This window comes from Camelus bactrianus, chromosome 32 (genome assembly GCF_048773025.1).
Source record: "Camelus bactrianus isolate YW-2024 breed Bactrian camel chromosome 32, ASM4877302v1, whole genome shotgun sequence".
Classification (NCBI taxonomy): Eukaryota; Metazoa; Chordata; class Mammalia; order Artiodactyla; family Camelidae; genus Camelus; species Camelus bactrianus.
Window position 1 is genome coordinate 17,332,762 of NC_133570.1, and position 27,588 is coordinate 17,360,349.

The 27,588-nt window shown below is 48.5% G+C and overlaps 3 protein-coding genes across 13 annotated transcripts in view; 1 reads left to right on the forward strand and 2 right to left on the reverse strand.

The window, feature by feature from the left end:
- The window catches only part of HPS4 (HPS4 biogenesis of lysosomal organelles complex 3 subunit 2), a 25,770-nt gene extending 25,469 nt beyond the window's left edge, over positions 1–301 (reverse strand). For 4 of the 6 annotated variants that reach the window (XR_012503517.1, XR_012503516.1, XM_074355863.1 and 1 more), the window contains exon 1: positions 130–224. The gene's annotated coding sequence lies outside the window, so the exon portion shown is untranslated. Of the gene's footprint in view, positions 1–125 lie in introns of all 6 variants that reach the window. The other 2 variants (XM_074355862.1, XM_074355861.1) reach the window with 2 other exon arrangements.
- Positions 200–17,652, forward strand: SRRD (SRR1 domain containing). Of its 6 annotated transcripts, XR_012503520.1 has the most exons (10): positions 200–412; positions 5,057–5,097; positions 6,393–6,652; positions 6,740–6,838; positions 8,558–8,712; positions 9,164–9,209; positions 9,604–9,806; positions 10,266–10,434; positions 10,794–10,873; positions 11,562–12,506. XR_012503520.1 is itself a non-coding variant. In XM_074355871.1 (8 exons), exons 1-7 carry the CDS (start codon positions 249–251, stop codon positions 9,799–9,801), a joined length of 963 nt encoding a protein of 320 aa, XP_074211972.1. In that variant the 5' UTR covers positions 203–248; the 3' UTR covers positions 9,802–9,806; positions 11,562–12,506. The 6 variants fall into 6 exon arrangements, 2 of the variants coding, with proteins under 2 accessions (XP_074211972.1, XP_045369874.1); XR_012503519.1 differs by lacking the exon at positions 10,794–10,873; XR_012503518.1 differs by lacking the exons at positions 10,266–10,434; positions 10,794–10,873 and adding an exon at positions 12,530–17,652 and having other exon boundaries at positions 203–412; positions 11,562–11,784.
- TFIP11 (tuftelin interacting protein 11) lies at positions 10,058–27,275 on the reverse strand. The gene is made up of 13 exons (XM_010951271.3): positions 27,127–27,275; positions 25,276–25,493; positions 19,198–19,351; positions 18,725–18,881; positions 17,005–17,132; positions 16,405–16,557; positions 14,422–14,949; positions 14,227–14,333; positions 13,455–13,623; positions 12,810–13,053; positions 12,119–12,261; positions 11,602–11,767; positions 10,058–10,475 (listed from the first exon to the last, which is right to left on the reverse strand). The coding sequence occupies exons 2-13, from the start codon at positions 25,482–25,484 to the stop codon at positions 10,120–10,122; spliced, it is 2,514 nt and encodes an 837-aa protein (XP_010949573.1). The 5' UTR covers positions 25,485–25,493; positions 27,127–27,275; the 3' UTR covers positions 10,058–10,119.
- Positions 27,276–27,588: the final 313 nt, after the last annotated feature.

Sequence of the window (27,588 nt, forward strand, 5' to 3'; positions counted from 1 at the left end):
CGGGGTCCCGCCCTTTGGTGTCCCCGCGCCGCCGGGCGCCGCCCACCCGCTAGAGTAGCCAGGCAACCCGGGGATCGGGGTTCGGGGCTCCGGACCCAGAGGTCCCAGGGACTCCCGCCCGGTACCTACGCGCGCGGCGGAGAGGCCCCATGGTCACGCGCCACCTGCGCCTACCTCCCCCTAAAGTTCCCGCAGAGCTGGCGCGGGCCGATGACGTAGGCCGCGCGCGCCGGTGACGTCAGAGGCCCATGGCGGCGGCGGCGCTGGAAGCCTGGCAGGCGGTGTCTCCGCGGAGAAGGCGCTCAGCGGCGCGGCGTCCGAGGCGGAGGGAGGCAGCGGCGGCGGCCGGGGCCCCGGGAGCCGAGCCCGAGGTGGACGGCGGAGCAGTGCTTCGTCGCATCCGGGAGGCCGGGTGAGTACGGGCTCAGTCCTGGGTCCGAATCTTCACGCTTTGGGGACCCTCCAAGCGATCTGTAAAGTGGGAGTAAATGCAAACCCTTTAAGGGGTTATTGTAGGATTAAACGGAGGTAAAGAACTCGTTACAGACTGGAGCACAGAGAGCGCTTAATAAAGTTTGTTACCTCTTCTTACTGCAACTGCGGCTGCTTGATTTTGGGCAGAGTACATAATGTCTGTGAGATGGACATGAAAGTAGTACCTCTATGGGTTTGTTTTGAGGATTCAGTGAATTAGTAAATGTGAACCATTCCCAACAGTGTCGGGCGCGTGGTAAGAGCAGTACCAGTGTTTGGTATTAATATTACGCGAATATTGGTTATTAGTGGTTTTGCTAACACCAGGGCAGCAACCTGCACACGTGATTGTCTTCATGATTATCATCATTCGTTAATTGAGGACTGCTGTATGCCTGGCACTGCGTAGGAACTCTATACACTTTATCAATAGGTACAATTAAGCTAAGCTGGAATCCTGGTAGGGCGCCCCTTCTTAAAGAGACATAGGTATTGTAGGGAATCAGGATTCACCCCTGCCTTTGTGACTCCAAACACCTGTGCTTCAGAGCTCTCCATTATTCTGGTTTATCCCCCACTCCCCACTCTTCCATGCCTTGCCGTGTACTTTAAGATAGTGCTGAGAAGGAAGCGTTTCTCTACCCTTCTAAGTTCTTTTGATTGGTCTAATAATCAAATTGACACAAGACAGATTAACGGAAGGGGAAACCGAATTTAATTAGGAATGTACAGGCATCCCATGAAATATGATACCCAAAAAAGTGGCCAAAACAGGCAGCTTTTATACCTTTTAGACAGTTATTTGTGACAAAATAAAGGGGCTTGGATTTGGGGTAGCAAATTAGTGAAGTAACAGTTTGTTTATAAAGCATTCTCATTCTTGAATTACCCATCTCTGGCGATAAGGATGCCTTTTATCCTCCTGGTACAGGGAGGATGTTTTCATATGGCAGATTGATTTCCTGCTTTCAGGAAACAAAGGAGGGTCAGAGTGTTCTTGAACTGGATATTTTTCAAGTGGCTATAATTCCAAATAATCAATATGCCAAAGTGGCATATTTGGGGGCAGTCTGCCCTGACCCCCATCAGTAATGCTTAGAACAGTGGCTAACGCCCAGGAAGCACTCAATAAATGTTACTAACTTTTGTTAATTAGTATTATTGCCTTTCTTTATTTGCAGTCCTTTAAGGGCTCAGTAAATAACAGCTTTTGTTAATGCTTTTCAATCAATAGCTGAAGGACTGTCACAACTGAGAGAGATTAGACTAATTTTATACCCCCCGCCCCAAACGAATTAGGACCAAGAGGCAGTGTTAGCCTGAGAAGAAAAGCAGTGACTTTTTCTAGAATCTCATGCCGGTGAGAATGAGTGTGCCTAGGGGTTTGGAGAACTCCTAAGGTGCTTTCCATACGTCCTGACATTGTTCTTCCTCCTCAGTTTCTTCAGTGTGCCCCAGGGACTCCCTACTTCTCCCTGTACCCTCTAGTGTGGTGGAGTCCCCACTGCCCTGAGGAGAGAAGAGCCTAGCACTTCACACGCTGTCCTCCTGTGCACGCACTCCCCGGTGTACCACGCACTCCCTGTACATCACAGCCCTCCTTTACCCTCTGCGCAGGGCATGAGGGCAGCCTCTTCAACCCCGTCTCTTCTCTGAGCCCCCTGAACACTAGCTTCTGGCTTGTCAGGTCAAATCCAGTTCATTTTATATTTTTACAACAAGTTTCTTGTGATGAGAGCTTAAGGTCTCAGCAATTTTCAAATACACAATACAGTACTTTTAGCTATAGTCACCATGCTGTACATTACATCCCCATGGCTTATTTATTTTCTAACTTAAAATTTGTACCTTTTGACCCCCTTTATCCGTTTCACCCACCCTCCAGGCCCCGCCCCTAGCAACCACCAGTCTGTTCTCTGTAGCTGTAAGCTTGATGTTTGTTTCTAAGATTCCTCGTGTAAGTGAGATACGGCATTTGTCTTTCTCTCTGCCTTATTTCACTTAGCATAATGCTGTCAAGGTCCATCCATGTTGTCACAAATGGCAAGATTTTGTTCTTTTTATGGCTGAATAATACTCCTTTGTGTGTATATACACAATTTCTTGGTTCCTTTTTTTTTTTATTTGAGTAAAGGTAGATTTATTTAGAGAGATACATACTGCTTAGAGTGTAAGGCAAGAGAAAGGCAAGGAAAGAGGTGTGGGAGTTGTGTGCACAGGTTAAAGTAAAAGCTACACACTCCATAGACAGAGTGCGGGCCGTCTCTGAAGAGGAGGGAGCACGAAAGGGAAGCCCACAAATTTTCTTTTATGTAAACAAAGTTTATTCAAGGACCAGCAACTCATTGAGAGGGAAATCCGTTTTAAAATTTACATATATGTACTGTTCATTGTTTCTAAGAACAGTTCAGAGCTTTAGCTTTTAAACTTAGTTATCAAAGGATTAAAGCCAACCACAAAATAAGAATCAAATGAATGCAATAATCCAGTCATAAAGGACAGTCGAATGTGCTTACACATATTCAAGAAATCAGTCATCTAAGTTATAAATAATTAGTTCATTTGCATCCCTTTTTTTTTTAGATTCCACATACAAGTGACATCAGATGGCATTTTTCTTTCTCTTTCTGGCTTACTTCACTTAGAATGATGATCTCCAAGTCCATCCATGTTGCTGCAAATGGCATTATGTTGTCAGTTTTTATGGCTGAGTAGTATTCCATTGTATAAATATACCACATCTTCTTTATCCAGTCATCTGTCGACGGACACTTAGGTTGCTTCCATGTCTTGGCTATTGTAAGCAGTGCTGCTGTGAATGTTGGGGTGTATGTATCCTTTTGAATTAGAGTCACCCCTGGATATATGCCCAGGAGTGGGATTGCTGGATCATATGGTAAGTTTATTTTCAGTCTTTTAAGGAATCTCCATACTGTTTTCCATAATGGCTGCACCAAACTACATCCCCACAAGCCGTGTAGGAGGGTTCCCTTTTCTCCACACCCTCTCCAGCATTTATTGTTTGTGGACTTGAGAATGATGGCCATTCTGACTGGTGTGAGGTGACACCTCATTGTAGTTTTGATTTGTGTTTCTCTGATAATTAGCGATATCGAGCATTTTTTTCATGTGCCTATTGGCCATTTGTATGTCTTCATTGGAGAATTGCTTGTTTAGGTCTTCTGGCCATTTTTGGATTCGGTTGTTTGTTTTTGTTGTTATTAAGTTGTATGAGCTGTTTATATATTCTGGAAATTAACCCTCTGTAAGTTGCATCATTTGCAAGTATTTTCTCCCATTCTGTAAGTTGCCGTTCTGTTTTGCTTATGGTTTCCTTTGCTGTGCAAAAGCTTGTAAGTTTAATTAGGTCCCATTTGTTAGTTTTTGCTTTTATTTTTATTGCCTGGGTAGACTGCCTAGGAGAACATTGCTAAGATCTATGTCAGAGAATGTTTTGCCTATGTTTTCTTCTAGGAGGTTTATCGTGTCTTGTCTTATGTTTAAGTCTTTAAGCCATTTTGAGTTTATGTTTGTGAATGGTATGAGTTTGAATACTTCACTGATTTACATGCAGCTGTCCGGTTTTCCCAACACCACTTGCTGAAGAGACTGTCTTTTCTCTATTGTATATTCTTGCCTCCTTTGTTGAAGGTTAATTGACCAAAAGTCTGTGGGTTTATTTCTGGGCTCTCTGTTCTGTTCCATTGATCCATATGTCTGTTTTTGTGCCAATACCACACTGTTTTGATTACTATAGCTCTGTAGTATTGTCTGAAGTCTGGGAGGGTTATTCCTCCAGCTTCATTCTTTTTCTTCAGTATTGCTTTGGCAATTCTGGGTCTTTTGCAATTCCATATAAATTTTTAGATTATTTGTTCTAGTTCTGTGAAAAATGTCCTTGGTAATTTGATAGGGATCACATTAAATGTGTAGATTACCTTGGGCAGTATGGCCATTTGAGCAATATTGATTCTTCCAACCCCACAGCATGGGATATCTTTCCATTTCTTTAAGTCAGCTTCAATTTTCTATTGACTGTGTTTTTCTCTGGTTCGTGGGACCAGTTGACTTTAAAGAAAGCCCAGCCCTTGGGATTGTCCCTTTTACTTTCCCCTGAAAATTATGTATAACAGCAAAGGCCATGACTGAGTACCTGCTCCGTACGAGGCACTATGCTGAGTGTTACCAGTTACTCCCTGTAACCCTCTGTGGCAGGTACAGTTCTCATCCCCACTTTAGAGATGAGGGAGCTAAGTGCAGAGAGGCGAGGTCTGTGCCTTCCCCCACTATTCATGGAGCTGCGCTTGTGCCCTACTGCTGTTGTGGACCAAGGATACAGAACAGCCAGACCTGTCCCCGGGGATCAGGCCCTCCTCCAGGAAAGCCTCCTGCCTTCCCCGAGCCCAGCTGCGCTGCTCTGACTCTGTACGTGGTCTCCGTGTATCATGCTCCAGTCTCACGGGTGGGATTTGCATCTGAGGGTCCTCCACCTTCCCACATCCAGATCACGGTTGGGAGGAAGGTCACTGTTGGAACAACCCTGAAAGGGACAAGAGATGACCACGCCATTTCTTCTCAACAGGGAGGACCTGCTTATCTCTGATTTCTGGAGCTCAGCACTAGGTGGGTATCACCCGGCTCAGGCTGGAGGCAGTCGGGGTGGGAGGGCCCCCACCCTCATCTGATGACCTTTTGCTTCACAGCGGTGTCCGTGCCGGGTTCTAAGTCTGACTCTCCTTACAACTGTGTGTCTCTGGGCGCTGAACTCTGGCCCTCAGTTTATCTGTGGAATGGACATGATAATTATGTGTAGTACAATTTTGAGTATTAAATGAGGTGTTTAGTAAAGTGCTTAGAACAGAGCTTCCCTGCTGCACAGGAGGCAGTGGTGGCTAGTTGTCATTATCAGTGTCACTGAGGTGTGTATTTATCCTGCTCTTTTCCTTGACACAACGTTGTACACTCCCCCAGCCCACACGCCGCTATAATCTCTTCCCAGACATAATGTGTGGCAACAGAAATACTAATACATGGAGTGAATATACCATAGGTACTCATTTTTATCGAGATTGTTGATAAATCGACGTAATTTTTGTTGAGATTATCAAGGGACATTTAGTTTACTTGTTTTTTAGTTATTATACGTAATTTTGCAGTGAGCACCCTTTTGCATAAAGCTTTTACCAAATTTAGGGTGATCTTAGTATATATTCCCAGCGGTGGAATCATTAAGTGAAAGAGGGTGACCAAACTGATACCCGGTGTCAAATTGCTTTCCAGAAAGCTTTTACCAGTTGTTTCCCCAGCAAGGATTAAAAGAGCCAGCTTTTCATGCAGCCTTTCTGAGCCTGCGTCTTATTTAAAGCTCTCTTTGCTAAGTGAAAATTAGTATCTTATTATGGGGACATACGGCTGTTTGCTTTTTCTTTTGCTTTACTTACAGATTTGTTCTACTAAATTCAGTACCAGTGCAAGGAAAGGGAAGAGACTTAGGGTATTTAGTCTCAAGAAGCCCCAGCCCAGCTTTTTTCTTTTAATTTTTTACACATCATTCTTATTCCCTGTTATTTATAGTGTGATTTTGAGAGCTCTGCTCCTCTATTATTTTTTTAATGGCATTTCAGAACATAACCTGCGTTTACCAGGTTGCCTCTTATTAAGTTAGGTTGGGCTCACGTGAGCGTTGGATGGAAACCATGCCCGAGAATGAAACCTAGTTTTCGCTTGACAGTCCCTGAGGCTGCGGGCCGTGGGCAGCCTGTCAGTCTCGGGCGGACGTGGCTGCGGGTCCCTGGCAGGTTTGGGGTGAGGTCCGAGGAGCTGAAGCCTTCCCGGCCCCGCCCCTCTTCTCGCGTGGTTGACTTCGTTCACGGGGTCGGAGCGCGCCCTCTGACGGTGTTCAGGGCCTGCTCTTTTAGAAACCATCATCAAATGTCTCCGGAATTATCTGGAACAACTGAAGGCTCCTGCGGGGACTCTCTCGGAAGCCCTTGGAAACCTGTATCTGGACTCATCACCAGGTGAGTCGGATGTGGCAGCTGGCTCCCCCCAAGAAGAGACCCTGGTCACAGGAAGCTGTCATCTGAAGTGCGTGTGTTACGGCCTTGGGAACTTTGCCACCTGCGTCATAGCTAGGAACCAGCTAGCGTTTTTGCTTCTCCTCCTGGAGAAGTGTCAGGTAAATTGCTCTGTTCCTCTTCCTGGCCCCCGCCCTTGGTCTTGTGCACACAGGCGTTGGAATAAGCAACTCATTTTCCCTCCGCAGATTCCCAGAAGTCACTGCTGGGTGTATGACCCTCTGTTCAGCCAGCTCGAAATTGCAGTTCTGAACACCCTGGGTGTGACTGTGCTCAGTGAGAATGAGGTATGTGGTTTAAGGAAGGGGAGTAGGGTGGGCTGTGCAGCTCTGAGCACCCTGAGCCCGGGCTATGTCCCCAGGCTCTGTCCCCGGGCTCCAGTTTTCCTTGAAATAGCAGTTCCCTTCTTTTCAGCACTCGCTTGCCTAGTGCCTCCAGTATGTTAGCCACATTGTGTGCCTACGCTGTGCCTGTGAGGAAGAAAAATTGCACAGAGGGCATGAGCCAAACATGTTAGGTGTGCAAAATTCTTGTGTCCAGAAATTATGCAAAGTGGGTGTTTACTGTCGCTTTAAGAGAAAGAGGACACACAGTCTCTGTGCCTCAAATGAGGTCCTTCTGGTTGGAATTTACCCTGTCCCAGGGGAAGTAATAAACTGGGAGGGAACATGTCCCCTCTGAAGCTGTAGCCCAGTCACACCCTTAGCACCTGGCTTTGAGTCGTGGGTAAATCCTTGGCCTACCCGCATCCCCTGAAGTAGTTGGGAGTCAAGATTTCTGAAAGCTCCAGGAAAAAAATCATTGCACAAGCAGAGGGCTGAAGCCAGTACAGGCAAATACGTCTGAATTTAGTTTTGCCTTGTCTTGGGGATTATAGAGTAATCATCTTATTCCTCTAAATTCCTCTGTTCTAAAACTGCCGTCTCATGGCTTATTATGAAACGTGAACATTTAGGCCCAGCTGAGAAAAGAGAGTCAGCCACCGATGTCCTCAACCACTGCTGTTCGGCTCAGACCGTCTTTCCAAGTGCCTGCTCTGTGCGAGGCAGCTTGGGGAGACCCAGGTAAATGGGAGCCGGTCCCTGTCTTCGGGGAGCTCACGGGCACTTCAGGCATGTGGCTGTAAACAGGTACACAGTGAACAGATCAGTGAGGCAGAGCAGCAGGTAGAACAGAGAAGGGAAGGAAACCCGTGCTGTTGGGGCTCCAGGAAGTCTCCCCAGGTCTGAGCAGGGAGTTAAAGGTCTACTGGAGTTTGCTGAGGGCCAGGGCCAGGACTGCAGGCAGTGGTGCAGAGCTGACCGTCAGGAACCCCGGCCAGTAAGCGATGGAAGCTGCAGGGAGAGGAGAGGCCCAGGCCAGGCGGCAAGGGAGGAGGGCTTGCTCCCGGCCAGGGAGATGGCTGCAGAGCGGTGGTTCTTTGGGGCGGGGGGGAGGTGTTTGTACCCCTAGGGGACATTTGAGGACTCAATTATGATGGGAATCTGCAGAAAGGGACACAGTAAGCCTGCAGGGTTACCGAACATGGTACCCGAGGGACAGTAACCTTTGCCGGCCCTCCTGCCCTTGCAGTCACGGACCCAGGAAGCCCCTCCGTTAGTCCGGAGTTTTCTGTGTTCATGAGACACACACGTGAAGTAAATGTGAGTTCTTTCCAGACATCAGGCCTCCGTGACTTTTAGTCCCGTGTCATTTTATAGGTTCCCTGTGTACTGACGGGACTCTCCCACCAGGGACCGTCGTCATCATTTTTTGCCATTTGATACTTCAGTTTGCCTTCCTCTCAGCTCGTTATTTTTCTGGCTGCACTGAGATGTTGTGACGTATAACATCACATAAGTTTAAAGTGTACCGGTTGGTTTGATACATTTATATACAGGAAATGATTTCAAGTAAAGTTAACCCATCCATCATTTTGCGGTGAGCCCTCACAGCTCAGTTACCGCCCTCGCTCCCCCTCCCCTTGTAAGGAGTGAGCGTTGACACCTGTGCACGCTGTACCCCAGGAAGGGAAACGGAGCGTGCGCGGCGAGCCCACCGTCTTCTACATGCCGCACTGCGGGACGGCGCTGTACAACAACCTCTTGTGGAGGAACTGGGCAGCGGATGCCCTTTCCAAGATGGTTGTCATCGGGAACAGCTTCAGAGGACTTGAGGAAAGGTAGGCCCGGGAGCACTGGGGTCCTTGAAGCCCACGCCTCAGGTTGCCCCACAAGCAGAACACACTTTGTGACTGTCGTATGTGGAAGTGCTTTTCCATGGGAAACTGGACAAAGGGTTAGAGCTGGGAGACGGTGACCCTGAGTCAAGCTGGGAAGCAAGTTAAGGCATCTTTTTGCCAGTAGTTCCTCCCTTCCCTTATAACACTGGATTTCTCTTCTTACAGCTGCGTAATCCTCTCCTGCTTCACGATGCCTAGGTGTCTGCTGTGTCATTTTTCCCTTGAAAAAATGGGCACTGACTGGGGCAGTCACGTCTTCTACTACTTAACCGTCCCTACATCACATTTTAAAAAATTTCTTGATTTAGGTCATCTTGCCTTTCTCTATGTCTTTAGTTGAAAAAAAGCTCTTATACCTCCTAATCATGTTTAAAAATTTTTTTGTTTTTAGATTGTTGACAAGGATTCTGCAGAAACATTATCCCTATGTTGCAAAGGTATCCACTTGAATGAAGGGCCTGGGATGGAAAAGCGTGTGAAATCAGTTTCTCCATTATGGAGGAGAAGTCTGCTGTTACACATATGGGCGGGAGCTCCTGGGGGGCCAGCTGAAGGCACGGAGAGGCCACCGTGCTGTCAGTGAGCTCTCCCCACGGCCCGCATTCCAGGAATCTATGACCTTTGAGCATGTCTCTTTATTTCCTTTATTCTCAGTATCCAGTCCAATGTAAGGACTGCCTTTGGGGCTTGCAACTCATTGCACAAAGTACTTATATATATTATCCCTTATTTTTTTTAAAAGGATAACATGTTAAATGGACATCTATCCCAGGGGGGTGGGTTTACTGTGACTGTCAAATTTTTGTTATACGTTTGAATTTTTCTGCTCAGGTTTTAGAAGGACTGGAGGAGCTTGAGTTTCCTCAGACTTCACAGTACATGGACATATTTAATGACACTGCCGTCCACTGGTTTCCTGTACAGAAGCTAATACAACTCCCCACGGACACCTGGGTTTCTCGGGAAGAACCAGATTACCAGGACTGTGAGGATCTCGAAATCATCAGGAACAAGACAGAAGGGCCTTGAGCCTCGTAAGTGAGCTCGCTGTAGTGTGTGTGTGTGTGTGTTGTTGGCCAAGGCAGGAGCAGCTGTCCGGAAGACTCCAGGGAAGGTGGCTGTGGAGGGACCCCCCCCCATCTGAGAGAGAGCAGGAGAGACGTCAGCTGGGACTAGGCTCCCCTCCCACGTGGAGGAGACGCTGCAGGAGGGCTTGGTGTAAGACTTACACACCTTTAGTGCGTGGGGCCTCTCTCCTGAATAGACAGACACCTTTTTCAAAGACTATTTTAAAATGTCGTTTATTCATAAATATGTCCCTGTCGGGTGTGACTACCCGGCCGCGGTCTACTTGGCCATGTCGATGAGGCTCTGCAGGGAGGTGGGCACCCAGGTCTTCTCCCCCTGCACGAACACCACGCCCCGGTCGATGTAGATGACGATGCGGCCGAAGGTGTAGAGCTGCTTCCCTTCGTGCCGCTTCCCGATGACAGGCATGAACACGATGTTGTGCTCCTCGGCCTTGGTCTCGATGAGGTCTTTAAAGTTCATGGGCACAGAGCTGGCGGCCACGCCGATGCCGCGCTGGGCCATGTTCTCGGCCTCCCGCCGCTCCTGCATGGCCTCGTACTGGAAGTCCTTCCTCCGCTCCGTGTGGGTGAGGTAGGCAATGTTCTCCCGCGCTCCGGGCTGCATGTAGGCACCTGGGTTTAAAGGAGGGAGGGTGAGGACAGGCGTTCCACCAGGACAGAAGTGACTCACAGAAGGGCAGCTGTGTCTCAAAGTGTCAGCAAGGCACTCAGCAAGCAGAGAATGGCGTAAGTGGTTGCGTTCCTACCCCTACCCTTTCAAAAGACAGCTTTTAGGGGCTGCGGGCTATAGCGCAGTGGCAGAGTGTCAGCTTGGTGTGCATGAGGTCCTGGGTTCCATTCCCAGTGCCTCTGTTAGGGGAAAAAAAGCAGCTTTTAGAACCTTGAAAACATATGTCTTGTACTAGTGATGCTTTTAACTTACCCACACAGGTCCCCCACCCTGGAAGAATTGTAAATGTATCCGGGGAGCTGAGACACAGAGACTGCAAAGGCCCAGGGTTAGCTGGGGGGTACGTACAGATAAGAAGTTCTGGGAGCCTAGGGGCTGAGGAGGAACGTCTAGAGTATGAAAACAGAGATGGCCCTGGAGGGACCTGGGTGAGCAGAGCACAGACTCTGGGTAACTCCGCTCCATGCAGTAGGCTAAGGACAGAGAATTAAAGGCTCAGGAGATAGAAATTATAGTCCCGGCCGCTCTGTAGCTGCGTGAGCTTATACTCCAGTGGCCTCTGCGTTGAGACGTGAGTCGGCTCCCAGACTCCTGATGGAGGCCGAGTGACTTCCCTAGAACTGAGCAGCTTTAGGAACAGCCAGTAATTGAACAGCTGACACACCAGAGACACCACCTAGGGGTGCTGTCCACAAACGGTAACAAACAGTCCTCGGTTCTTAATAAAGCCTAGAAGTGGATACTGTTTGACAGGTAAATGGGCTGAGAGAGGTTAAGCAACTACTACTAAGAGTTAGACTGCCTGCCTGACTTCACGGCCTGAGCCGTTTACTTGAGCAGCCTCCCCAACGCAGGCTGAGCAGACGCACGAGCGCCACGCCGCACAGCTGTTATGAAGGGGGGACGCGGAGGTAAACGCACACGCGTGAACCCAGCCTGAGCCCCTCCCAGCACGGGAGGGTGGGCTTCACTCAGGCAGCCCCCAGGTAGCTGAAAACTCATTCTGTGTCTTTTGTGTGTAAATACAGAGCTCCGGGCCAGGACTTCCAAAATGGAATCCCTACTCACCAACATTGGAGGACACGGCCCTGTTCATGATGTCAAGTGCTTCGTTAAATTTGTCCTTGACTGATGGGTGTGCCAGCACTTGGTCTGAAAACATGGACTTCCAACCCAAGTACCACTTGGTGATCTCCTCGTAATTCGGGCTGTTACTGAGCCAGGAGCACAGCACCTGCCACAAAGGAACAAGTAAGACTCTTGTGTCCACAGTGGCCGCAAACGGAAGCAAAACTTCCGAAGGGGCCATTCGTTTTGTTTGGTAGCCAAATACTCTTGCCTGTAAGCTCAGCCTACACTGTTGGTAAAGCACAGTCCCCAGCCCAGGGGGCTGCTGTGAGGAGGGGAGAGAATGCAAAGCGCTCAGGACAGCGCGTGGTGAACCTTCAGTAAGTGGTGGTGGCTGTTCCTGCTGCACTCACTCCTGCTCCACTGTGTAGTGACTACGGCGCTCCCACCGACGGTTATCCAAGGAGGGAGCGCCCACGGTCAGACCCGCGCCCCCAGCACCGTAAACAAAGCGTACCTGAAGCCACTTGGGGAAGAAGTGCTTTTCCAGAAGCCCCACCAGGCTGGAGACAGAGATCATCCCTTCCCAGTCGATAACCCAATAAAAGGCATCCATGTGCTGCTGGTGGGGGTTGATGACTAGCTCCCCAAGGCACATCCCTGGAAGAGAAACCCAGTCCGTATAAGGCAAAGCCACAGAAGCACAAAGAGCAATGTCAGCCCTTGATCTGCTTTTAGAGAACAATTTTAAGCTCTTGCTAGATTGTTTTCTTAGTAGGGAGGGGATGGCTGAGTGGTAGAGTGCATGCTTAGCACGCACGAGGTCCTGGGTTATTCCCCAGTACCTCCATGTAAATAAACCCCCTCCCCAAAAATAAAATTAAAAAAAAAATCATTTTCTTTAACCCAGAGTTAATTCTGTGTTTAGAATAGATTCTATATATACCACAAAAATTTCAGAAGACCTATGGCTATCACTACCAGAAGCCACAACTGGGCCAGTCAGGAGACATGCTGAGTGTGATGAAGGAACCGCAGGAAGGACCCTGGTTCCATTTATATTCAGCCTCTGCACAAAACAGCATCCCTTCTACGCTGAGAAACATCATGAGCTCGAAGGCCATGTTTTAAGAAGCATGGTGATTACTGCTGGTCTCAGAAGCCAGAGCACCAGAGTGGCAGGCTTGGGCGTGTCCCCTCCTCCTTACCCAGCTTGGGCACTATGTTCTTGACCATGAATGCTTCCCAGGAGCCGGGGGTGAAGACGTCTTTCCAGGGCTGGAGGATGAGCTTGGCCGAGGAGTCGCTGGGATGCCACTTCTGCAGGGCGCTGGACAGCTTGCTGCGGATGGGGGAGTACAGTGGCTCCAGGCGTGCCTGCATGAGCGGGAGCCACGGGTGGATCCAGGAGTGGATGGGGACGGTGTCTGTCAGCGGGTTCCAGTTCTCCACCTGCGGGTGGGGCAGGGTCACACGATGCCCTGCTCCCCTGGCCGCGGTCTACAGCCCTTCGCACGTGTCCGGGACACAGTCTCCATTTTATGGAGGGACCCGTTCGGTACAGAGAGGGGGCCAAGGTGCTCTGTTAGCATCTTGCACTGTGTTTCCCCAAACAGGGAAACTGACCCACAAACAAATACACCCGTGCAATCGTATTACATTTCAGACATGGCACAATCCTAATTTCATTCAAGAAACGGAGTAAATGAATTCCCTGCTAAGGGGAGGTTTGGGGGAAAGTGCTGAGCAACGGGCTAGAGTTAACATTACAGAACAACACTGGTAATTCCGGGCGTTTTAACAGCACGGAGAGAAGCGCTGACAAGCCCCCAAGTTTCCCACAGCTGCCCTACCTCCTTCTGCAGCTTGGGGAAGATGAGCTGGTCCAGTATGTTGTCCAAGATCCACACGGGAATAATGTGCACCCAGCTATCCAGGAAGTCCACCATCGGGTCACAGTTCCTCGGCTGCCACTGAGTGACGATACTTCGGACAAAAGGCATCCAGACTTCCCATATCAACCTGTGCGAGAGGCGGGGCGGCGGGCTGCACTGACTGGGCTGCACGGACACGCGGGACCCACCGCCCACCTCCAGAGCAGTAAGCAGGAACAAGGCGGTGGCACAGCGACCCGGCCACAGAGCCAACGGAGCAGCCCATGTGGCGGCCTGACGCGCGCCTGCCCCTCCCCGCCTCCGGGCCGCCCACGCCACTCCAGGCCGTCTCCTCGGTAGGACCAGCCTCTCTGGCTCGGCTGCTGGTGGGTCACCAGGGCCCCTCCAGATGCCACGTGCTTTCCTGCCTGGAGCGCGCTCTGCACAGCTGATGCCCCTCATGCTTTCACAGCTTAAACATCACCTCCTCTGAGAGACCTCCACCTCAATTCCATCCCCGCCAACCCCACCCAAGTGCGCACCCTCTTCACTCTCCCTGGCTGCACTCAGTCTGCAGCCGGGTTTACCCATCCGCTTTCTTGGTTACCACCTGCCTTTCCCACTTCCTGCAGACACGCGTCTGCTGTACCCCCGGGCCAGCCAGCACAGGCAGCATCCTCCAGATGCTCCACGAATGCAGGGTGAACGAGAGCGTCAACCCAAGTTCCCGGAGCAGCCCCGCTCGGACTACCTGTGAAAGGCGTCTGTGGAGAGGTCCTGCCCGCCGTGCGACAGGAGCTGGTCGTTCTCCAGGAGGCTCTTCCACTTGGAGATGATCTCGGTGCCGTAAGTACAGTCCTGAGGAGAACCACGGCAGCTGAGAGCCCGCGGGCTAACGGCCCCATGCCCTCCGGAGCCCCAGAGGAGAGGCGGGGCGAGCGCTCACCTTGAGGGGGTCCCACTCCTTGAAGTACTCCTTCATGAGCGGGTAGACGATGGCCACGGCCAGGTCCACACGGTCGGACATCCTGTACTCCTCGTAGTACTTGTCCTGCAGCGTCTCAAAGACGCGGGCGCACTCGTCCAGGGTCAGGGGGTTGCTGCAGTTGGGCTGCAGGCGCCGCTCGCACTCCTCCACCATCTCCAGGACCCTGCTCAGGTTGGAGATGACCCGCTCCTCGTGCTCCAGCACCTCCGACATCTTCTCCAGCTCGTGGGACAGGTTGACCACCATGTCCCGCTCGTACTGCAGCTGCCGGTCGTTCTGGATGATCTCCTGCTCCGTGAGGTCGATGAGCAGCTGCAGGTTGTGCTCCAGCTCGGGCAGCGCGAAGCCGGGGGCCTTGGCGTCTTTGCCGGGCTGGGGCAGCGGCTGCGACTGCGGCGGGAGCCCGTCATCGGGGACGTTGTGCTTGTGGCTGATCTGGCTGTAGCTGTAGTAGACCTTCTGCTCCCGGCCCGTCATGTCTATGACCTTGGAGAAGGCGGCAGAGGGGGCGCGGGTTAACGCTCGCCTCGGCGCCCTAGCAGACGCACACCGCGGCCCGGGGGAAGCACCGTGTAAAAGCCCACCGCTCAGCAGAGCTGGAGGAGGGTGGTGCTTCTCCCCGTGGGGCCTGGGCTGCACGAGATCAGAAGGGGCTCCGCGGAAAGAACGAGCAGATGCCACAAGCAGCTCTGGGCTGGATCCCCCGGGACAAACCAGATGGAGCAGATATCTCAGGAAAACTAAAGCAATCTGAACATGGACGATTCAGTTGAGATGAAAATCTGTTTTCATGGAAGTGTAGAGGCTGTACTGACCAGAGCAGGTAGTAAAACGTGTATAATCACAACGTCCAGTGTTGGTTAAAAAAAACACACACACACACTTAGACAAAGATCTGGAAGGACGGACGTCATGGGTGTTAAAACTGGTCATTTACGGGGAGGAAAGCAGTATTTAATATTTTTGCCTCTGTATTCCCTAATTGTCTAAGATGTACTGCATACATTAGTACAGTTGTTTTAATTTAATTTAAAATTAAACAACTTTTTCAATTTAAAAACAGCATGAAACATACAAAACCCACAAAGACAACCAGGAAATGAGCTAATTTCACATCGACCATCACTTTTCAAGAGAGTGAGCCGTGAAACAGCTGCATTAGAATCTCCTGGGTCACAGTCAGCATGAGTCCTCAGACCCAGTCCAGATCTCCTGACCCAAAATCTCCAGCTGTAACCTGGACATCTGCATTTCCTCCCAGGTCCCCAAATAATCTGATACACAACACCCTGGCCTTTGAGAACCCCACTCAAGACCGAGTTCTATCTCACTCACACACACACACAGAAGCTCCTACACTGAACTACGACAGACACTGGCACCCTTGTTCTCTGGCTGCTTGGGACAGTAACGGAAAACCTCAGAGACTGTGCCCATAACAGTGGCTGAAAATCTAACCACCTTGAACTCAGTGTCGCCACGCCCCGCACTCGGCGGGTGAGGACAACCTTCCCTCGGTTTAAGGGCCTTAAAGGCCCCCTGCTCTTTCACCTGGTGGCCGCGCTCTGGGACTCTGTCCCCCGCAGCTGTCTGGGACAGGCACAGGCTGCACACAGACCAGCCAGACCAGAGACAGTCAAGGTCTAGCAACAGAATAGCAGGGACAGAATTAAATTCCCAGACAGCTGGGAGCACTGTTGGTTTCCCCACTCCAGTGCCCCAAGGAGCACCTGGCACAGGGTGGGGCCGACGAGACTGGCCGTGCAGGCAGTAAGTGGCCACGGGCCACTACTGCCCCAGAAAAACAGGACAAAGAAAGATCCTAGATGGCAGGCCCGCAGGGAACTCATGAGCAAGTGTTCGGTGACTGACTGGTGTGTGGGCAACTTTCTGTACGTCTTCCAAGCCCTCGGCCTGGACTGGGCGTCCCAGGCCCCGTACCTTGACCTGAGACAGTTCCTTCTGGGGAGCAGTGAGCTTCTTGCTGATCCTGCCCTTGGCCTTCAGCTCCTCCACTGTCTTGTAAGAGTACTTGGGCTTCTTCTTGCTTCCGCTGGGGTCCTTCCTCCACTGGCTCAGCTCCTTCTGAAATTCCTGAATCAGAGGGATATGGTCCATCACGACAAGAAAGGCTACTTTTTTCAGCAGGTGGGGCTCCTGAGACCGTGACAGACACTCAGTAGCCACTGAGACGTTCACAGGGCTCTGTGCTAAGCCCTGTGCCTGTGCAGCACTAAGACCATCGGGCGACGCTGCCTGACGCCCTGCCCTCCCCATCTGACAAACACTGAGGCTCAGGCCCCATCCCCACACACCAAGCCCCGTCTTCTCCCTCTGCTTCCTGGCACTGCCGCTCTCCTCGCTGCACTGTGGTGGTTCACTGCGTGCCTGTCCCCCAGGCTCTGAGCCTGTGCGCTGTGGACCACCAGCCTCTGGCACGGCATCTCACACACAGTGTGCAGTCAGCCCATGAATGAACGAACACACCCACAAATGAGACAGTCGAGGGCAGACAGCAGCGCCCCATCTCCGGGCTCTCACCTCTTCAGCTTCTTCTTCCGAGTCAACCACGGGGAAATCCTGCAGGGACTGAGTCGTGCGCTCCGAGCCGTACGCCCCCACCGCGCCTTTCCCCTTTCTCTGCTTGGCTTCGATTGGGTTAATGATACCTGACCAATTTCAGCAACAGAGAAAGGGACATCAGATCACAGCAGTTCTTCCATGTGAATGAGCCACGAAGGGAGACTGACCACACTTCCTCGGTCCTCACACAAAATACCAGGCGGCCTGGGAAGGAGAGCTCTCCTCCACCCTCGCCAACGCTGTTCCCCTCCTGTGTGACCTGAAGCTTCTGAGCGTCTATGCTGCCACAGAACCGTGTGCTGACACCAGGTCACATATGTCCTCAATACACGTTTCCATTTCCCCTTGGAGTCATTTTTTTGGTGGACAGTAATATTCATTTATAACTGGGAACTCTGCATACTAGGGTCTATGCTTTGCTCATTTGGAAGCCTATTAATATGGAAAATGCAGGAATTCAGATGCTGTAATGAGTCTGACCGAAGTGAGGTAAAGCTGCCATTTAACATGAAATTCCATCTGTTTTACTTAGTAGTTCATGTCTCCTACGCTTTACTTGTTTTGTAACATGGTTAAGCCTTGGAAATAAATGTTTCTCCTGTTAGAGAGTTTACAAACAGGACTGCATCATTTCAGTGAAGAACTCCCCCGTCTCAGCCTCTGCACCCACCCCCTCCAGCTGGCACTGCTGGAGTCCCAGGTGAGAGCTGTCCCTCGTCCTAGCTCCAGGCCACCTTTTCCACCTTCACTCTAGTTCCTGGAGTTCTCACCAATTTATAATCTGGGTCTGACCTTAATAATACTTAGGGACTGGACTGTGGATTATAGAGAATAGTACTGAGGACATGCACTTGGTGACCGCTCATGGGAAGGAATTCACACAGAGGGAACACAAGTTTCCTGCAGGAAGAATCTAACTGCTTGGTCTGATTCTTGGAGACTGGCCTCAAGGAGATAAGAATGAAGGAGGTGCTGTCCTGCCGGAGCAGGGGGTGGAAAGACAAGAGGAGATAGAGCTGCGGAGGGGCAGGGGGCACCCAATGCCAGATCTGCCCAGCCATGCCTACAGCCACACCTCTCCAGCTGTGAAAAAAGTCATACCCGATGTTTTATGGATATTCCTGAAGGACAGGAAACTTTTTGCAAAGCTTCAACCCTTGTGAGCAGGGACCACAAACTCACATGCCTTCAGGGTGCAGGAAAATTACTGTGAAGAGTACAGTGTGGGTTGGGGTGAAGACAACATGGGAACGTGGAGACGTGTCCGAGAGGAGGACATGGGTACTGACCCGGGCAGTGAGGATTCAGCTAAACCATCACTGCCGGGCAAGTCTAAAATTTAGCTGAAATTGTCTGATTTTTTTTTTTTTTAAGTATTAGCGACCAATTTGATTTTGTGAAAACACTGGGCAGGCCAGAAAGCCCGTCTTCAGCCTATCAGCCTGCCACCTGTTTAGACCCTAACCTCTCCCTCCTGCTGAAATAAGTATTTTATGTAACCTGAGTTTCGATCAAGTGAGGTGGCTCAGAAGCACAGCTGTCCTGCGTGGGCAGACCAGGCTGCAGAGTCACGGGACTCCGAAAAGCAAAAAAGCACAGAAAAGCCAACCACCCCCTAACTGCTCTTCTCCCCTCTGCCTGGCCACCCCCACATGATGACGGGGCGCTGGTGCCACACCTTGTGCGTTCTTCCCCAGGCCCCTTCCAGGGACGTAGCCCATCTTCTGAAGAAGCTTCTGTCCAATTCCTTTCGTGTGTCTTTCCCAGCTGCCAAAATCCATGAAAGACTTAGTTCCTCCTGCAAAACCTTTCTGGCTGGGTTTAAAATTGCCACCCTGAGAAGAAGAAAAATCAAAGTTTAGTTGATGGAAAAAAAAAAAAAGGAAAATCTAAAAAAGACAGCTTGGCTGATAGGAACACGGCCTAGAGTCACATGGTGATGTGAGCAGCATCATACAAGCCAACATCTCTGTGACACGTGTTAGGAAGAGACTGCACTGCACACTTCCCTCCTCAGGGAAGCCTGCCACCACAGGGAGAGGCCTGCACAACTGGCTTCCAGCCCAGCCCCCTACTTGCCAGCAGGTGCCTGAGCCACAATGACCTTCCAAGAATATTACTAAGGCCACATTCCTTCAATAAAGATGCTACCGTTTTTAACTTCTTTGGTCCAAAATCCTTAGGAAATTCATCCTGCTTGACAGGCTTCTCTTCATCATCAGAATCTTCCAACTCTGCCTCCTCTGCTGCCCCTTTCTTGAGCCCCGCGCTGATGAAGTTGACTGGCGCCGAGTAGTCGCGGGCCCTGCAGGCAAACACAAGGCCCCAGGGGGCCCGTAAGAACTCTTCTGCAGCCACCCCCTGTCCAGAGAACTTCTCAGAAGGGACCTTGTGGGAACTGTTTTAAAAGCAACACTTTTAGGGGAGGGTATACAGCTCAGTGGTAGAGTGCACACTTAGCATGCACGAGGTCCTGGGTTCAATCCCCAGTACCTCCATTAGAATAAAATAAACCTCATTATCTCCCTCCCCCCCCAAAAAATAAAATAAAAGGATCGTCTCAGTCTCTTTAAAATTAAAAGATAGCTAAATTTTTTGATGTATCTTTTTAAAAAAAAAAAAAAAAAAGGGCAACACATTTAGTTATATAAAAAGGTCCCCAGACCTGGCTCTAAGCACATTGGGCATTTTTACCTGATGGGTTCAAGTCAACTCTCTATGGCTCAAGAGACCCATCAGTGTAAAGTTGACTAAAAATTCTAAATATGATGTGACTATCCAACTTTCCTTTCACATTAAAAAAAATTAACTTACTTTAAAAAGTAAGTGTTTCAAACACAAGTACAAAAACCAAATAAAGACATTGTGATGGGGGAGGTGAGGAGATGGCAGACTAGAGACAGCTCGCCCCTTCCCACAAACACACCAAGAATTACATCTACAAACCCATGGAAGTGCACAGAACACCTATTGAACTGTGGAAGTGTCTCTCACTTTGAAATACAGGAGGATTCTCATAAAATACAGTAAGACAAAAAAAGAAAATGAAAACTGGTGTGGGACCGGTCCTGCGGGGAGGGAGCACACCCTCAAGTTGGGACTCCCCCCTCCAGCTGGGAGGTCAGCAGGAACAGAAGAGGAGCTTCTGAGGCTCGGAGAACACGGCAGCTGCTTGGGATACAGAACTAAGAGAAACTGGCACGAAATCAGTTTCCAAACTGGGTTCCCTGCGATCCCCAGCCCTAGACGCGAGCCAGCAGGGACAATATGGGACTGGCTCCTAGAGATTGGTGATGAGCCCGGGGAGAGGGCTGGGGTCCACTGCAAAGAGGCGGCTTCAGGGGACTGGAGGGCAGTGTGAGCTCTGGCTAGGGGTATGTGCAGAAGACAGCAGCCTGGGACCCCCATAAAAAAGCACCACTGTTGGTCAGTGGTGGGGGGCACAATGCAGCCATGCCATAGCCGCTGTCTCCACTTGACTCCAATGTAAGAAAAGAGGTGGGCACAACCACATGAAATTTATGGGATGCAGCAAAAGCAGTCCTAAGAGGGAAGTTCATAGTGATATAGGCCTTCTTCAAAAAAAGAAAAACAATCTCAAGTAAACAACCTAAAAGAATTAGAAAAAGGAAAGCAAACAAAACCAAAAGTCAGCAGAAGGAAGGAAAAATAAAGATCAGGGAGGAAATAAATAAAGTAGAGATTAAAAAGAAAACAACAGAAAAAAAATCAATCAAACCAAGAGCTGGCTTTTGAAAGATTAAATAAAACTGACAACTCTCTGGCCAGGCTCACCAAGAAGACAGAAAACATAAAATAAGAAAGGAAAATGGAGAAATTACAAGCACAGAAATACAAAAAAACTATAAGACAATACTATGAACAACTATATGGAAACAAATTGGACAACCTAAAAGAAATAGACAAGTTTCTGGAAACATACCGTCCACCCAGACTGAATCAAGAAGAAACAGACCACTTACACAGACTGATCACTAGAAATGAAATAGAATCAGCAATGAAAAAAAAAACTCCCTGCAAACAAAAGTCCAGAACTAGATGGCTTCACTGGGGAATTCTACCAAACATACAAAAAGAACTCATACCAGTCCTTAAACTTTTCCAAAAGACTGAAATACTCCCAAACTCATTTATGAAGCCACCATCACCCTGACACCAAAACCAGACAAAGACACTACCAAAAAAGAAAATTACAGGCAATAGCACTGATGAACATAGATGCAAAAATCCTCAACAAAATATTAGCAAACAGAATCCAACAGCACATAAAAAAGATTGTACACTGTGATCAAGTTGGATTCATCCCAGGGACAAATGGATGGTTCAACATACGCAAATCAATCAACATGATACACCACATCAACAAGAGAATCACATGATCATCTCAATAGAAGCAGAAAAAGCATTTGATAAAATTCAACACCGATTTATGATAAAAACTCTTACCAAAGTGGGTATAGAGGGAACATATCTCAACATAATAAAAGCTATGACAAACCCACAGCCAACGTAACACTCAATGGTGAAAAACTGAAATCTTCCCACTAAAATCTGGAACAAGACAAGGAAGCCGACTCTCACCACTTCTATTCAACGTAGTTTCTGAAGTCCTAGGCACAGCAATCAAGCAAGAAAAAGAAAAGGGCTCCAGACTGGAAGAGAAGAGGTGAAATTCTCACTATATGCAGATGACATACTATATGTAGAAAACCCTAAAAGCTCCACACAAAACTACTAGAGCTGATAAAAGAACTGAATTCAGCAAGGTAGCAGGATGCAAGATTAACATGCAAAAATCAGTTGCATTTCTTTACACTAACAATGAGTTAGCAGGAAAACAAAGTAAAGGGACAATCCCTTTTAAAATCACATCCAAAACAATAAAATACTGAGGAATAAATCTGACCAAAGAGGTGAAAGACTTATACATGGAGAACTACAAAACAGTGACTAAGCAAATTAAAGCTGACTTAAAGAAATGGAAAGATATCCCATGCTCTTGGGTTGGAAGAATCAATATTGCTCAAATGGCCATACTACCCAAGGCAATCTACAGATTTAATGTGATCCCTATCAAATTACCAAGATTTTTCACAGAACCAGAACAAATAATTTTAGGATTAATTCTGAAAGACCCAGAATTGCCAAAGCAATATAGAAGAAAAAGAATGAAGCTGAAGGAATAACCCTCCCAGACTTCAGACAATACTACAGAGGTACAGTAATCAAAACAGTGTGGTATTGGCATAAAAACAGACATATGGATCAATGGAACAGAATAGAGGCCAGAAATAAACCCACAGACTTTTGGTCAATTAACCTTCAACAAAGGAGGCAAGAATATACAATGGAGAAAAGACAGTCTCTTCAGCAAGTAGTGTTGGGAAAACTGGACAGCTGCATGTAAATTAGTGATGTATTCAAACTCACACCATTCACAAACATAAACTCAAAATGGCTTAAAGACTTAAACATAAGATACTATAAACCTCTTGGAAGAAAACACAGGCAAAACATTCTCTGACATAAATCTTAGCAATGTTCTCCTAGGGCAGTCTACCCAGGCAATAGAAATATAAGCAAAAACAAATGGGACCTAATTAAACTTATAAGCTTTTGCACAGCAAAGGAAACCATAAGCAAAACAAAATGACAGCCTACAGAATGGGAGAAAATATTTGCAAATGATGCAACTGACAAAAGGTTAATTTTCAGAATATATAAATAGTTCATACAACTTAATAACAACAAAAACAAAAAATAAATAACCGAATACCAAAATGGCCAGAAGACCTAAACAAGCAATTCTGCAATGACATATAAATGGCCAATAGGCACATGAAGAAATGCTCAATATCACTAATTATCAGAGAAATGCAAATCAAAACTACAATGAGGTATCACCTCACCTCGGTCAGAATGGCCATCATTCAAAAGTCCACAAACAAATGCTGGAGAGGCTATGGAGAAATGGGAACCCTCCTACACTGCTAGTGGGAACGTAGTTTGGTGCAGCCATTATGGAAAACAGTATGGAGATTCCTCAAAACACTAAAAATATGATCTCACCATATGATCCAGCAATCCCACTCCTGGGCATATATCCAGGGGGGACTCTAATTCAAAAAGATACATACACCCCAATGTTCACAGCAGCACTATTTACAATAGCCAAGACATGGAAGCAACCTAAGTGTCCATCAACAGATAACTGGATAAAGTTGTGGTATATTTATATAATGGAATACTACTCAGCCATAAAAAAGAATAAAATAATGCCATTTGCAGCAACATAGAGTGACAATCTCCAGGTCCATCTAAGTGAAGTAAGCCAGAATGAGAAAGAAAAATACCGTATGATATCACTTATATGTGGAATCTTAAAAAAAAAAAAAAAAAAAAGACAAATGAACTCACCTACAAAACAGAAACAGACTCATAGCCATAGTAAACAAACTTATGGTTACCAGCAGGGGAAGGGGTTGGGAAAGGATAAATTGGGAGATCAAGATTTGCAGATACTAACTAATATACATAAAACAGATAAAGAAGTTTATACTGTGTAGCACAGGGAACTATATTCAGTATCTTGTAGTAACTTACAGTGAAAAAGAATATGAAAACAAATATATGTATGTTCGTGTTAACTGAAGCATTGTGCTGTACACCAGAAATTGGCACATTGTAAACTGACTATACTTCAATAAAAATATATATACAAGACATTCTGACAAATAAAAATCATAAATAAAAGATAGTTATAGAGATTACATAAATGGAAAGTATATTAGCAATTCTATCAATCAAATTCTTAGAAAAAGCTCATGTCCATTAAATTTATTAAAACTAAAATACCTAAAAAATTAATTCTGTAAGGTGGAAAGTATGATTTTAACCCTGACTGCCTCAAGAACAGTACTGACAATAAGTCCTTTGTCACAGTTCCCTTCTGTATAAACTGGAGTTGGTACCTTGTCTGGTTAAAGGAACACAGAAAAGATTCCAATGGAAAAACCCCAGGAAATACTGCAAAATAAGGTGATGCTTTATAAAATGAATAACCTAGTAAATAAACATCCTCGTGGCAGCAATAAAATTCAGAGAATTTTTTCCTAGACGCAAGTTATATAAGAGCCCAACTCTAGAGTCAGACAGGCCAGATTTCACAGCTTAGCTGCATGACTTTTGGCCACAGTTTCTTAATCTGTAAAATGAAATAACAATGGTAACTTTCCCAAAAGGTAAATGAGACGAGGCCTGTGAAGAACCCAGGACAAGCAGGCACCGACTAGGTTTTGGCTGCTATGACCATCTTAACATCATGCAGTTCTTGACCCCTGATCTAGTCATCATCCACTTTCAGATTTCTTGCCAGATGAGAAGAGGGTGAACTGATCTCTGTGCTCTTTCTCCCCAGCCTCCTTTGTGAAAAACGTAGAGTCTCGATGGACTGGAGCCTCCAGGCCTCAGGTGGGGACAGGGAGACAAAGCCAAATCTGCTACACACTCTGGTCAAGCGAGCTACAGCCAGCGCACACGACTTCACACCAAGGAGGAGGCTTTTGGTCTCAACCCTCTTCCTCCTGCCACCATCCTAGCCCAGGGCTCCACCACCTCGGCAGGGACCACTCCTGGGCCTCCTCACAGAGCCCTCTCTTCCACTGTGGCTCCACGCCAACTCTGCACATGAGCAAAGGGGCTCCTCCAAACACACCCCAACAATGTCACAGCCTCTCTACACAAACCCACGGCATCTGCTCAAACTACACTCCCCTCCATCTCCCCACTGCAGCCATGAAACCTCTCGTATCCCCTGGATACCCTGTTGCCTCCCATCAAGGGCCTTTGCTTCTCACGCCTCCCCCACCACCCAGGCTTCCCTGACCTCCCAGAATAGTCAAACACCCTAAACCCAAATCACAGCTACAAACTTCCACTGTGTGAGCTGCTGATTAATGCCCATCTCCATCCACTAGGGTCTGGGCTCCTGGGAGACAAGTACGGGGTCTACAGCCAAGGCCTGATACACTCAGTTGCTCAATAAATATCGACTAATGGTTAAATCCGTGAAAGGGCAGCACTTTGGTCTCAGAGGAACTGGACACCCTAGCTACTGTCACAGCTAAGGACTTGGTGAGGCCGGGAGAGAAATGTGTTTAGTAGGGTATCTCCCCAACTCCTGGGGAAGCAGCCCCATGCCAACCATACCGTTTGCCTCCAAAGCTGGGCCGCTCTTCATCCGAGTCTCGCTCGGCCCACACTCCGTAGGTAGCCTCTTCTTTAGTCTGCCAGTGGCGCTGCCGGTTAGGGTTGAATTCATTCTGGAGATCCCAGTCGGTGATCTCAAAGTTCTCCCGCTCATCCTCGTCGTCATCCATGTGGCCTTCCCCATCCCGGTACAAGTGGGACAGCGACATGGCCTGTCACTAAATAAAGGGATGAAAAAGGCACAGTCTGTGGCAAGTCCTGGGAGCCTCCCTGTGAGTCCCTGCTCCTTGCTGCCTTCAGAACTCCCCCCAAAGTCAAAATTCACTAAAGTCACTGCTACAATAATAAAGCAGACATTAAAACCATATTTTAGGGAATAATAAGCACTAAAACAGGTGGAACAAAAGACTAGTCCCAACAGTCCATGTGATTCTTAAGCATGTATTTCCTTGTCCTAGTCAATGTCATAAAACGTCACACACACGCATATATATAAGCTATATAAAAACAACCATGTAAGTACGTTATTCTATGTATTATTGCCCCAGAAATTGGGTAGACATCTTCCTGGACCCCAGATTTTATTATTTTCTCTACTGTCAAGTAAAGAGCTTTATCTGGACCTTTGATAGTCACAGAAAAGTGGTATTTTTAAGAAGATACTTTCTGAAATATATTATTTGAATAAGACCCTGAGACTATATTTTCCTCCCTCAAAACACAAACCTCTTCTGATGAGCTGGAAGGCACTAAAAATGATAAACACTACTTTAACAGTCAGACACCTGTGAACTGGAACAGAGAATTCAACTCTTGGCAGCTGAGTGGTAAGATTTTGCTTAGCTGTCTCTTGAAATGGATTAACTACAGTACCAATCTTATACGATGCTTGTTAAGGCGGATACAATGAGATGAGGCTTAAAAGACACATAGCTCACAATAAATGCTTAAGTAGCAAAAGCTGATACCATAGTCCCATCATCAGGTTCATGCCCTTAACCATTATTGGACCTGGGGATGAACCCAGCAAAGTGACTATGACATCAGGTGCTAAAATCACAGCCTGAGTTCAAATCCTGACTCTACCAGGTACTCGATGTATGAGTAGTAAATGCCCACGAAGTGCCAAGCAGGGTGCATCACATAGCAATACATTCAAAATATGACATCACTTGTTAAGTCCTGCCTACCAGTTGCTGCAAATAGCTTTTGGAAACAGGGAGGACACTACTTCCACAGGCAACGTCAAACTCTGTCAGCTGTTACAAAGTTTTCCCTGACTGTTCGACTCGCTGGTGCACCGGTCGGGTGCTGCTGGTCCCAGCCTCATCCAGGCGCGCAAAGGAGGGAAACACTCTCAGAGGAGGTGGGGAGTGCCAGATATGTGGGAGTCACTAACAACCGCTGCCTCCTTAGGCACAGGGCATGGTAAAAATCACAGACTTGTCAGGCGTTACAAAACCCTCAGTAGGTGCTAAGCACTTGCTGGACGCTTCAGAGCGATAATCTAATACAAGCATCAAGACGCTTCTACGAGATAACCACTATTAGCGTTTCCACGCTTCTGGTTAAGCAACACGAGACTCAGAGCAGTTAAACAACTTGCCCTAGGTTCCCCGGCTGGCAGGGCTCGGGCGTCTCCCTGCCGTGCTGCCCGGGCCTTGTGGCGGAGGCTCGGTCCTTAACTCGGCCCAGGCCCCGACTGCCCGGTGACCCCGAGTGGACCCGCCTCGGCAAAGCTGTCTGCGAAAGGAAAGCGCAACCCGCGAGGCCGAGGCCCGCCTTCCCCGAGCCCCGACTCCCAGGGCGCGGACTCCCTCGTGTCCCCTGTCCACTCCCCGGCCGGCTCACCTCTCCCGGGCTCAGCGCACCAAACACAACTGCCTCCCCGGTACGAGAAGCGCGCCGCTCTGGGGCCGGTACCCGGATGGGCCGGAACTGGGAAGAGCCGGGACAGGCGCTCCGGAAATGACGTTTTCCGACAGCGGAAATGCCGTGCTGGTTGCCATGGCAGCGACGGGACGCTAGGGCGGCTTTGGGTCTAGAGCTGGTGAGCTGCTAGAGAGGATTTTCATGGCCTGGAATGGCTGAGGGATGATTTCCCTGTCTCACCCGCTTCGTGGCGACTCCCAGCCTGTGAGGACTACGGTGGATGTGGCCGAGCCACGCTGGCCTAGGAAGACTCCTTTGCCAGCCTGAAATTCTAAATCTGCAAAACAGGCGTTTAGGACTAGCTCACGGCATAGTTGCGTGCGAGGCAGCTGGGAAGCTGGGACATGGCATTCAAGTGGGAAGAATGTCTCCTGGATCTTT

Bases quoted from the DNA above. Each gene is read 5' to 3' on its own strand.
- SRRD (XM_074355871.1), top strand. From the start codon at position 249: ATGGCGGCGGCGGCGCTGGAAGCCTGGCAGGCGGTGTCTCCGCGGAGA. The intron at 5,098-6,392 runs GTGGGTATCACC...CTGCTCTTTTAG, and splicing joins TTTCTGGAGCTCAGCACTAG to AAACCATCATCAAATGTCTC. The intron at 8,713-9,163 runs GTAGGCCCGGGA...TTTTGTTTTTAG, and splicing joins TTCAGAGGACTTGAGGAAAG to ATTGTTGACAAGGATTCTGC.
- TFIP11 (XM_010951271.3), bottom strand. From the start codon at position 25,484: ATGTCGCTGTCCCACTTGTACCGGGATGGGGAAGGCCACATGGATGAC. The intron at 19,352-25,275 runs GTATGGTTGGCA...GTTTGCCTGCAG, and splicing joins CCCAGCTTTGGAGGCAAACG to GGCCCGCGACTACTCGGCGC. The intron at 18,882-19,197 runs GTAGCATCTTTA...TCTTCTTCTCAG, and splicing joins GACCAAAGAAGTTAAAAACG to GGTGGCAATTTTAAACCCAG.